General features: G+C 41.8%; 1 protein-coding gene across 2 annotated transcripts in view; it reads left to right on the top strand.

Moving 5' to 3' along the window:
• epha4b (eph receptor A4b) overlaps positions 1-12,946 on the top strand; it is an 81,525-nt gene that overhangs the window by 27,113 nt on the left and 41,466 nt on the right. For both annotated transcript variants that reach the window (XM_005476120.3, XM_005476119.3), the window contains exon 6: positions 12,223-12,378. In XM_005476120.3, coding sequence (XP_005476177.1) covers positions 12,223-12,378 — 156 coding nt within the window. The remainder of the gene's footprint in view (positions 1-12,222; positions 12,379-12,946) is intronic.

The following is a 12,946-nucleotide window of genomic DNA, read 5'->3' as shown; positions in this document are numbered from 1 at the left end:
ATTTTTGAATGGAGGTAACCATGTTTGGTATCACTGAGGATGCAAAGAGATCAAAACTGAAATCTTTGCTCAACAACTGAATCCTGCAAACAAAAGCTTTTTTGAAGTGCTTGTAATAAAGACAAATTGCTGTTGATCCAATTTGTCATTGGAACAAATTTGTCATTTGTTCTTTCATACATAGTGTCCAAAAGTCAGTCAACGCATAAATAAAAATCCTCCCGACTCAGGCGTTCAGTGAATCAGACCCATCAGACGTTTGGGGAAAGGGCTCCATGGAGATATTCCAAGACTTTTGGACATGCATAAGTATCAGGAAAATGCATAATGCTCAGAAGCATATGTACAATAGAATTTTACACTTTATATCTCATAAGAGGATTTCAGTCCTCCCTTCATAATGAAAGGTCTAAAGAGGGAGCAGACACAGGGAAAGGCTAATCTTCACACCTATGAAAGAGACTGAGCTTTTGTGTGTGTGTGTTTATGTGTGCACGCATGTGTATGCTGAAAGCTCAGTACCTCTTTTTTTTATTCCCTCTACCCTCAACAGCAGAAGAGTGGGTGTGTGTGCATGTGTGAATGGCTAATGTGGACAGTTGAAGCAGTGGGTAAAGCAAGCATTTTATTTTGATCAGATACAGACTTTTGAAGGTCAAGAGCTCCCTACTGTATGTTATGTCTCACACACATGTACACACACAAACACACACACACCTCTTATTTCATTGCTGCTCTCATGCTGGCAGCTCAGGGAGCTTGAGAGCATGTAGGTGCGGATAGGAAGGTAGTGGGCGGCTAACAGAAGGATTTAGACAGCTAGTCAGAAGATTTTTGTGTGCATACAGTATATGAAGTGTACGTGTGCACGCTGCTGCAGGCACGGGGGCAGCAAGCTCCAGAAGTGTTAGGAAGCAGGGTGTTATTACGATCCAGATGTTCTTAAAGGACAAACGGATACATGTGCCAAGTGGAGGCCAGTTTTCTGTCCTTCTGCCTGTCTGTACGAGTGCGTGCCTTTCTGCTGCACTGGCTGTCTGACTTCCCTGTTCATTTATTTGGTTAATGACAGCCACATTTTCCTTCATTACTCCTTTATTCTCCTTTATCTCCTCTCTCTCACATGTCCCTCCTTAACTCCATCCCTTTTCCCCTCTCCCTCTTTCTCATCTCCTCTCTTTTGTGTTTGAATAAATGACATGAAATCACAAAGGCTTAGGCTCTCGCTATATCCTCCATACACACGTAGTCCCCATCTACATACCCACACAACACTGACCCAGATAGTGTCTATTCATGCACAGTCGCAAAGCTCTTCTTCTGCGATGGCTGATCACTCGCCACACATAAGACGAGCTGCCAAACGCCACCTTAACACCAAGGTGGCGTTTGTGCCTTTTGAAGCAACAAAACCAGAGGACATAAAGGTGGCTTTGAAGTGACGGGACATTGTATGGCTGAGTCTGGTGCAGTGGGTTGAACCGTGTGAACAAACCCTAAGAGGAAAAGAGAAAAAGCAGGCCAAGGACTGAGAAACTGTTAACGCATGTTTCAACTCTTCACGTCCTTATTTAGCACTATTCCCCACAGATGGAAGCAGTGAGAGAGAGAGGAGAGGTATAGAGGGGAGAGTGTGTTTCCTCTGGGTACAGTTCCCATTAATTGGCATCTTCCATATGCCGTTGAGTTCCAGTTAGGGATAAACATGTGCGCACTCATGGGAAAGTTCATAATTTTCACATTTCTATGGTCTTGAATCAGTCTCCAGTTTTCTCAGTTTAAAATCAAAGGCGCCTGCACGTAGCCAGTGGGTTTGTTGAACAGGAAGCTCAGGAACAGGAAGGCGGCCATTGACCCTTTCCCCTCATCCCTCCCTCTTTCTCTTTCTAGTTTATGGATTACTTCCAGATGTACGATCACCCTGTCAGGTTGATAGGTCTGGCACTGCACAGGCATTGTTGCTCAGCTCCAGTGTACAGATGTAGTTCAATTCGCTGCTGCTTTCCTATTTATTACAGCTGTACTATTGTTTCACAGCCAGAAGGTAGCATTCACAAAATTCCAAATGACTTTTCAGCTGCAGCGTTAGACGGAACAAAGAGCAAGAACAAAGCACAAAGTTCCATCATTAATTTTCTCTTTGCTTTCCAGGCCAGCTGCTGTAGTGGTATAGGTAGAAATTTTCAGCGATGCCTGTAGGCTTGAACGACGCCTTGTCTAGGTAGTAAAAACTGTTTGCTGGAAATGATTTGCCTTTTTCTGGGAAGAGATGCGAGGCAAAGAATTTGCAGGGAGAGGTGAATGTCAGTGGTCTGAAAAGGAGAACGCAGTATTTTTTGCCTGCTTGTCAACATTATGAAAAAAATACTTTTTCATGGAGTCTTGGCAAAACTGGATACAAAAACATTACTATCTTATACCATTTCCTAGAGTTTCTAAAAGTCAAATAAGAAGTAGAGCCTTCAGCTATCAGGCCACTCTCCTGAAAGAGACACTCTACTTTTAAGATTAGGCACAGAACTATATATAGTAATACATTCCTTATCGTTATAGTTAGGGCTGGATCCGGTGACCTGAACATCCCTTCGTTATTTTGCAAAAGGTTTAGGCTGCACTAGAGGTGTGTGTTTATTACTGTGTTTAAACACTCTCTCCCATAGTGTGTCTATTATCCTGTCTCCTTCTGCTCACACCCAACTGGCAACTGGCCGTCGCAGCAAATGGGTGTCCGTCCCTGAGTCTGGTCCTTCCAGAATCTTCTTTCTGTTACGAGGGTGTTTTTCCTTCCCTCTGTCCCCATGTGCTTGCTCATAGGGGGTCATGTGGTCATTGGAGTTTCTTTCTAATATTGTAGGGTCTTTACCAGACAATTTAAAGTGCCTTGAGGGGACTGTTGTTGTAAAGTGGTGCTACATATTGTAAATGAAGCTGAATTGAACTTAATTTTCTGTGTGACTAAATGAGAACGTGATAGATCCTCCTTAAACCTCTAGAACTTACCTAATAATCACACCTAAATGTTTTTGTCGATATTATAGGTGATCAAGTTTCGAAAAACTTCAGTATACCGTGAGAAACTTCTAATAGTGTGTGTTTGTCTATTTTATTTTCCAAGAGCAACAAGGACAACCCAAGGACACTGTTTCATTGTACTCGTGAATGTATTATAGGTTATAAAGAATTATTGTTGAAGAACAAGAGGGTAACATCTCCAACAAACAAACTGCAAACATACAATTTGAGGTTAAATCATTTAAATTAGGCTGAAAATAGCAGCATGAATCACAGAGTCCTCTCCTTGTGGCTTCTTGGCACCCAGCTGCATTCCGATGCTAAAAGGACATCATTTAGGTCTACGAGTGTCATTAGCTTTCAAGGCTGCTTCATTTGTAGATCTGGCTGAAGATCTAATTGTTTTGTCGATATTTATTCAGATAAAAAGCTTCTGCAGGACTGAATTGAGCAATTTTTTTTATGTAAAACATGCATTGGTATTTTTCCCATGGCTTGTATCTTCTGTGCGTGACAGCCTTGACTTGCTTTACCTTGAGTAAGGGGCATACATATAGGGAATGTATTTATGGAACACTTTACTCTTAACCAGGCAACTCTATATCTCTCAGATATAGATTGAAGCACAGACACACACACACACACAGAAATAGAAGTATCATAAATAAGCACACACTTAGAAACTAACTCTAAATACGTTTTTTTGATCCAGTGTGACCTTGAGGAAGGCAGGAAGCTTAAACATTGTTTCCTGCTGCTTTAGTGCTAGCTCTTTATAAATCCTAAACATGTTGCGGTCTTCAACTTTGAAAGAGATTGAAACATACAAGTGCAAATTTTCCTGCTATCTCAATTCGATTTGCTGCGAGTTTGGCTGACAAAGTCATCCACTGCCCACACACAGATTAAAGGCAGTGAAAATATGGCGTCCCACATGACAGGTACATCTGGCAGAGTGTTTATGACTGACACAGAGAAACAGCCACAGGGCTCTCCTTTCCTTGCCTGCCTCAGAAAATGAATTATTGAGAGTGATGAACTGAAAATAACGTGGATGAGTAAAGGAGGCTCACTGCCCCTCCTACACACACTCTTCTGGTCACGGGGCCGGCCGATGTGGGCACGTTTACTGCCGTGTGTGTGTGTGTGTGTGTGTGTAATGTTTTAATGAAGATATTTAAGCTGCACGTGCCTACTGAGGCAAAAAGTTGTGTGTTAATAGTAAAAGTTTGCTCTTTGTGTGTGTTTTGGTGTCGGTCTGGTGGGCTTTGTTCAAAAGGAGATGCTGTGTTCCTACAGCCTTTTATCTTGATGGCAAAACAGACAGAAGAATAAGTTATTCAGACTGTGAGTCAAACTCCCAGCAGACTTCTATTGGCCTGTCATGCTTTCTCCCTCTCTTTCTTTCCGTCCCTCACCCATGACCCCCGCTCACACAGAAACACACATGCACCTGGGATCTATTTTATCTGTTTTTAGACGGCAAGATAATCACCCAGGCTCAAAATTAGCGAGCCATCATCTTGGGTTACCACTAGAAAAGTGCGTTTCTGTGTAGATGTGGTTTGCTTTAATTGTACTGAAATTGAGCTCTCTCTTTTTCGCTCTCTTTCCCTGATTTTTTTTCTCTTTTTTTTCGAGCGGTTTGTGTATGTGTGTGTGCCTGTCAGCGAGAGAGTAAATATTTGTGCAAGAGCTCTGGAGAAGGTCAGGGTCAAAGTATGACAGACAGCCCACTGGGAAATAAAGACACACATACATACGCAGTCTTTCTTTTGCTCTCTCACTCTCTCTCTCTCTCTGACACACACACACACACACACACACATAATGAGAATCAAATAGAGATGGTGAGAATGGAAGTAAAACATAAGTAGACAGACAGTAGGGGACACAGAAAGTTAGAGAAAAACAGAAACAAAGAAAGGACGAAAAAAGACAGATATGGAGAGAATTAGGAAGAGAGAGAGGGCTTCAGCCTGTAGTTCCCCTTGGCCGCTCTCAGTAATTGGCTGATGTCCAGGGGACAGAGAGTAGATCAGAAATCAGCCTGGGTGTACTCATGTGCTTCATGTACTGCACATCACAAACCATTTCATATCCACTGTGGTCTTGTGCCTTTATGCGCGCGCGTGTCAGAGAAGTTGTAAGACGCCATAAATAGAGTAAGGGTCTGTCCAGAGGCATCAATCATAGAGGTCTATGGCTTCCATGTGGTCACGGATCATGCCCGCTCTGCAAACATGTGATCCTAACTTGCTAGAGTCGGTTAAAAGCAACTGCTGCTATACATCATGTGCTTTCAAAGAAAACATCAGAGTTTTAAGAATAACCCCACTGTGAGCTTCCCTCACATGTGTTGAGCAGTAGCAGCTGAACTGGGTGTCAGTAGTGTAAACTCACTGTACACTAAAACCTCAAGGCCCGTGTCTTTAACAGCAGAGCATTTCCAGAACTGCCACTCACAGAAAACAGATATGCTTCTGATTAATTATGAGGTGTTTTTCTATAAGCCATATCCCTCGTATTTCCGTACAGTCCTACATTTGTAAATAAATAGATTCCATCATAAACATCTTGGCAGCGTATTTTAACACCTTTTCTATGGTGGGATGGACTGTCTATACACATAGATTTTCATCTCATATGGCATTTCTTCATTTATTATAATTATGCAGCTAAATGCATGTACAGCAAGTATCCCTTGATACTGGCAACGTCTGTTCTGTTTGTTTCCTATTTGCAATATATTGTTTTTTCAGTAGCCTTTCCTGCTAGAACAAGTAAATCTCTCTGATGTTAAAAAATCAGAGTCTACAAATATTCGAATGAGTCATTAAAATGTATTTTTTAGCGCGCTGAATCCCAGTATGCTAGTGAACAAAGAGTCACATTAGCATTGCTGTCAGCTTTAGTGTGTTTGCAAATAAGCCTATGCACTCTGCAATGCAATTTGTGCTTGCAGGTGACAGTTTTGCCAATAATTTCATATAGATTTGTGTCAAACTTGACTTTATAATAAGGCACATACCTTCTTTCTTTGGGATATTTCTTAACCCAGAATGCTTGCACAGGAATTGTGTGTTTATGTGAGTGTGCATGTGTGGGGCAGGATTAGTAGTAATGGCGAATATTATGGTGTTAAATGTTGTTATGAACTCCGATTAAGGATTAGAGGATCTCAGCAGGGGGCTGGACTCTGGATGCTGACATCTCTATCTCACACAGATCTCCTCATTACTACACACATGCACAGAGCTCCACACACACTTTACTTTGGTCTCTATAAACAGAACCCTACACCGCACACAACACCTCATACGCTACTTCCACTTATTAACGTGTGAAATCATTTACGTCACCGGCACATTTTCAGTTAATAAAGTCACATGGGTTATGCTCCTCTGCCGCTGTTAAAAGGTACACACTCTTTGCTGTGCTCCAGTTAATCAATTAATCAAAATGATGTGTTTATATAGTGAAGCACCATTAAGCATGTAATGGAACTGTGTATTTTATTTTGTGTATCACACGTTTGGTGTAAAGCACGCCGTAAACCTGGCTCGATGGCCGCCATTTTTATTCATTTCTTTTTTTGCACATAATTTTTTTCACGTATGCTATTTTTGACCATCTTCCTGAGGTTTGTTTTGTGTGACAACAATGTCAGCTCGACTGAAAACACGTTTCACAGGCATGTACACATGAACACAAACAAACCCACCTACAGATGTGACCCCGGTGGTCATAAAGGACGTCACTTTCAATCTTGTCAGATTTCTCCACTGACGCTTGATGTATCAATTTTTAAGTAGCTGGCTTCAACTCGGGGATGTGTATATATACACACGCACTTACACACAGACACACACTCTCACTCGAACACAGACTGCTCTGTGCTCCGGGAGCTGTGGCACTTGAGGGGTACTCGAAGGGTTCCATCTTGAAAGGCTGTTGCCATGGTGACAATTATGGAGCTCATCTCCCATGGGCCAGCAAGCTTTACACAACTTTCCTCCCAGCTGAACACGGCCTTTCACACACAGTGTACCCCCCACCTATGCACAAACACACGCGCAATTTTCTCCTCTTTTCTGCCCTTTATGGTAAAGCCGGCCGAGAGCCAATATTTGACTTGAACCGAGCGCGACAGTAAGCAAACGAACGGAGCAATTAGCACTTAAACTTTTGTAAGGGAAGTGAAGAGGAGGAGAGCACTCACCGTCAACCAGAGGAAGTGTTTGTGTCAGAAGAATGCAGCGGAGGTGATTTTGCATACGTTCAGAAGCGCCTGGTTGAATGTAATTAGCGTGTAATGATTCTGACGGTGAGATATCGTGCTTGCGTTCCTGTGCGTACACTTGCGTCTAAATCTTTAAAGGACCTATTGAACATTAATGGAACACATTTCCCGAACTATTGCAGTCAGCAGCTTCTGTTTTTCGTGTAAGCAATTAATCACTGCTGAAGCGTAGCGGTTCATACAGAAACACAGCTAACGTGTTAGAATGTATCCTGAACTGGCTCGAGGGGTCATCAGAGCTGCCAGGAATCATTAATCACGGCATAGGTCAGAGCTTTGCCCACAGACAAAGTCAACCAGCTCCATACATACGTGACCCTTGAACAGGATAATTTAAATTGACTGTAAAGGCTACGTGTGCAGAAGTGTGGGATGAGATTGTAATATATTCATCCTCGAGGGAAGGAATAAAAAGGCTGTGAACCACTGTTCTAACACAGCGCATTCATTTTATGCCTACTAAAAGGAGGAAAGTGACTGGGAACAAACGCGCATGTAATTTGTCAGTAAAGAGGACGTTAACCGCTATTTTGGTGACGATTTGAGTCATTTGTCAAGAAAAAAATGGTCACAAACTGTCACAGCTTCTGGCATGTGAACATTGGCAGTTTTCCTTTTTTCTTATGAGATTCAAGGAGCGTTTGCTCAGGTTTAATCGTTAAACCTCGAAAATCTGTACGAAAAGAGTCTTATATGCTGAATGCAAACACGAGAAAAAGTAATTCAAGAATCTGATCACCTGATGAACTGTTGTAGCCGAACATTTGCGTTTCTTTTCCCTCCAGCGATTCCTGAGGCAGGTGTTTGCTATTTCATCTACTAAATGCTTTACTGGCTTTTTTAGCTGCTAACTGTCTGTCATTTGGTGTTGAGCAATGGGTTTATAAAACCCCATTATTATAACTACCTCGCACTACCTGTTAACTGAAAACAACTGTCTCCTTGGGCTGAAAGTAAGGCTGATGGGTGCTGGGAGTGAACCAGAACTGTCAGACTGTGAGGAAAATAAACCAAAACCATGAGTTAATAGATACTAAAAAAGTCAGAGGATGAAAATTCTTTGTTGATGAATATATATTTTGCTGAGTGCCTATAAACACTATATAGATGATGGACCTGTTTGTTTATTGACTCCTGCGTTTCAAGTCTGAAGTTTAGACCTTGGGCTATAGTTTGTGAAACTGTAAGTTAAGAGAAGAAGTGGCTCTGACTGAGAAACTGAAGACACCACAAGCTCATATGACAACAGCTTATCGATTGCAAGGTTGCCATCCCATAAAACACACCCTGTTTAATCACCTATTTTATTCTTGGGCACTTAGGGGGTACGTGAAGGGTTCCATCACTGTGTATATACAAAATGAACACTTTGTATATTCCAAAAGATTTGAAACTGGGTACTGGGACCACAAAAACACTAGGAAAGTTTTTACTGAGGTATTAAATCTGAAGACGTAAAGTCATTTTGTCAAAGATTTCTGCACAGCTGGAAGGGAGTCACTTCCTGTGCATAATTGCAGGTTTAAGGCACTTCAGCAGTGGCAACTCTTTTGAGACCTGGCAGCTAAGAATAGCTTTTCTATGGAGTTTGTGTACACACAGGACTTCAAAGGGCCCTGGGAAACTGCAATATGTTTATTTTTATTTTTTTTCTGGCATTTTATAATAGATTTATCGAACTAATCAGTTTTTGTGGTCCTATAAAACAATAAGTTGTGGAGTGGAACAGAACTCAATCATCTCTTGTGTACAGTGTTTTTCCCAAAGGAAGAAGTTATGCTGTTCCCATCTCAATCAGTGCATGGTGACTGAGGGTGTGTCTTGAGTAGCAGTACTATATCATATCTAAGAGCTATCGATTGGCATAAATACACCGACTCTCTCTGGTGACCACATGAATAATTAATAGGACACTGGATCTGAGGCCACTCTTTATCATACGCAGAAATGCATACACAGATCTGAAAAACACGCGCACACACACACACAACACTGTCAGCTGAGGAAAATGTTAATTTGGAGTTAGCTCATAGTTCTACGACATAGTTTTTGTGTCTAAACTTTTGCTCTTGTGTGTGTCTGCTTTGTGTGTATGTTTATGTGATCACTGTCTTACTGCTTCAGGCTTCTTGTCCCTTTTTATATCTGTGGTAAATCATTAATCATAAGGGAACCAACTCAAGTAACATATTTCCCATGGGGCACACACTGGGAGTAGCTTGAGAAAAGTAGCGAGAGAAGCAGAGAGAGGGAGAAAGGAGAGAGAGAGAGAAGGAAAAGGGTTACTTTGAAAGTAAAAGAGGTGGAAAAGGGGAGTAGAAAGCAGCACATGAGGATAAGGAAGCTCTACTCAGACTGGCCAAGTCACCATTCTTGAACAAAGTTTTTGATCAGGCGGTTGTATGTGTGCCAAGGCTGGCATAGGGTGCCCTGTCTGTCCTTTACCGCTGAGGCCCTTTGTGCCTCTGTGGCTGGCTAGAGCCTGTAGCCAGGACTCTCCGGATGCAACGTCCCCCCCAGGAGAAAAGACGCTTTTCCACCTTGCTCCTACGGCCCAGCCAACAGGAACACACACAGTCACCAGCACAGCACATAGGCACCCATTACCTTAAAGGCTGACAGGAAGGAGGAAAGAGAGCAGAAACCCTTTGAGAATTACCACTCCCTTTATTTTCCTTTCGTTTCTTTCTCATTTTCTTTCTCTCATTTTTACACCTACACACCCACATCCCCCTTTTTTTTTTCCAGTGTTCTCTCAGGTCTTTTGGGGATTGTGCCAGTGGACTTTGCTCCCCTATGATGAATGATTTACCTAAAAATACTGTCTGTATGTGAGCACACAGCATCCAGGTGGAGGAACTTACCTGCACAGTGAGAAATCACACTACTTTTAGGCCACTTTTCTATTCCGCTGTCTGCAGGTTAACCGCGGCATTGAATATGCGTGCGTGTGTGTGTTAGCGTGGTAATATACAGCCTTTCTGGGACAAGTGACGCGTAGCTTGATTAAATCCGTGACCTTCACCAGCAGCACAAGCAATCAGCAGGCGAACACATGCGTTCGCACACACACACGCTGCATACTTAACACCTTCTCACACACGAGCGCTTGGTGCACGAACGTGCAATCAGCACCTGGTGGAATCGGTCGCATCATTGATCCAACCTGTTCATAGCCGCACGTATACATATCCACACAAACGTGCACATACACACACCAGACACCTATCAAATTGCATTTGAGACACCCTCATTTTCCTTACATAGAGTTTTGTATACTGTAATACTATTTACCACCGTGGCAGAAAAAGCCTCGCAATAATGGGAATACCAGGACTATGAATGTATAAATAAATACGTGCGTAATCTATATTCAGATTACCAAAGGGAAAGTCAGGAATTCTATTTTCCTGCCTAGGATGCAAAAGGGAAATCATTCACGTCCCCAGTCTATTACAGTAGGTTGCTCCCGTTGAGCGGTATCACGGTTTTCCCTCCCCAGTTTTATGACTCCACATAATGACTAATGTGCAGCTACTGTAACAGCTCTACCAGTACTCATATTATATTATTGTAACTATCGCTGTGACTGCGGCTGTATATATTTTTGAGCCCTTGGTTGCCCGAAGATCTAATGCTTATATAACAGGAATGACAGTTGATCTGCTGTTGAACTGTGTTATTGTATCGTACAACCCTGTTGTTACACCAGTCTTTTAGCCTCATGTGAAAGGCGCTCACGTAGACCTATTGTCACAACATATTAAATCAAACTTTGTTTTCTTGTTCTTTGCCACGAGCGCTGCATGGCACATTCTGTGACCCACCTGTATCTGTAGTATCTATCTGTTAAAAAAAAACAGAAGAAAAGAAAAATGTTTTACTGCGTTGGTTGTATTTTTTTGTACATGTTGTAGAATTGTAACCATCTTATCTGAACAAACAATCATATTGATCTTTAAATGAGATATAAGACTATTTCTACTGCAAAAGGCCAAAAAAGTATGTATTAAGAAGTCTCGAAGAGATCGTTTTTAAGCTCCAGTCGTACCATTTGCTTTCATTTTCACATGTTTTTTGCACTGAGACTGAAACTGCTTGGTTACATTTAGGCAAAGCAGTTACTTGGTTGAGAGGGACAAAATGTGGTTTGTGTTCATTTGGTGTTGTTTACAAAGTCTATATTAGGAAGCAAACTGGGTTAATAATGTAGTTTTAGTTAAGAGTGGCAACACCAGCACTCATGTTACTGTGCAGTGATACACTTGACCACCCTTAACTTTAAAACATAACTAAGAGTCAAAATAAGAACTTGGACAAACAATAACCATTTTTGAAGAAGGGTAGGACACTTGCAAGTTTTTCTCTGACTTCTCTTTAATATGTGCAGCCTTCAAGTTTAATTCTGTATTATTTGTGTATATAAATTATGATAGCCATGTTAACTTAAAAGTGAGATTTGGGGACTTGATGACAAAACTTCATGGCAGATGAGAGACACGTGCAGACATAAATTCAGATTGTTTGGATTTTTTGATCGAGAGATAAAAACAAAAGTAGTCATCTGATTGTGTGTATTTCTTGTCTCTCTAGCAACACTGCTTTGTTCTCAGAGCTCAGCAATTTCTTTGGCCTGTACAATGTCACAGTAACTGACAGAAATTATGTCCAAACCAGCCAAATTCAGACAATCACATTGTAGCAAGGCAGGGATTTCTGCTACAATTGCAACTACTAGCTTTTATCATCACATTACAAACAACAATATAGTAAATTTGTGTTTAAGTGTTCACAGCAAAACAGTTTTGCAACACTTTTCTTTATGGTTGATAAATGCTGACTGTGTATTGTGTTTGTTGCAATGGCACAACTTCTTATTCCATATTCATCTTCTTTCCTCGCTCCAGCGTGCAGACCTGGCACCTACAAAGCTTCAGCTACAGATGCCTACTGCACCAAATGCCCCCCTCACAGCTCCTCCCCACAGGAACAAGCCACAGAGTGCATTTGTGAGAAAGGTTTCTATCGTGCTGAGAACGACCCTCGCTCAACGGCTTGCACACGTGAGTCATTCAAACACTGTCAGAAAGTTCAAGCCATCACAATCAGAATATTCACTACAATTCACTAGTTCACAATACATTTCACTAGTGAAATAATTGTTGGGCTATGAAATTATTTAGTTACTTTTCATGTAATCAGTTTGCTGTAAGAACAGCACACAGATACGTGGTTCAAATGCTTTCTCTTTCGGTTTCCGTTCTCTCTTACACGTAGACACACACACACACACACACACACACATACAGCCAGAGGGTTTGGGCTACATAGTCATGGAAAGACACAGAGAGGACGCAAAAAGATGGGGGATGATTGAGTGTGCAGGAGAAACAGAAACAGATAGATTAAGATAGACGGAGGGAAGTGGAGGCGGGAAAGGACATTGTCATGGCAGAGGAGAGAGACTGAACTTGAGAAATATGGAGGAACGCGTGCACACACACACACACACGCATGCACACTCATACTCAAACCCATTATCAAGTTATGGTAGATTACACTCATTAATCGTTGTAGCAGGTGAGATGTGACAGGTGTTATCAGCTGGAAATGAGTAACGGTTTGTTCAAA

The sequence above is a fragment of the Oreochromis niloticus genome, linkage group LG18 (assembly GCF_001858045.2).
Source record: "Oreochromis niloticus isolate F11D_XX linkage group LG18, O_niloticus_UMD_NMBU, whole genome shotgun sequence".
Classification (NCBI taxonomy): domain Eukaryota; kingdom Metazoa; phylum Chordata; class Actinopteri; order Cichliformes; family Cichlidae; genus Oreochromis; species Oreochromis niloticus.
This window is presented reverse-complemented; position numbering and strand designations above follow the sequence as displayed.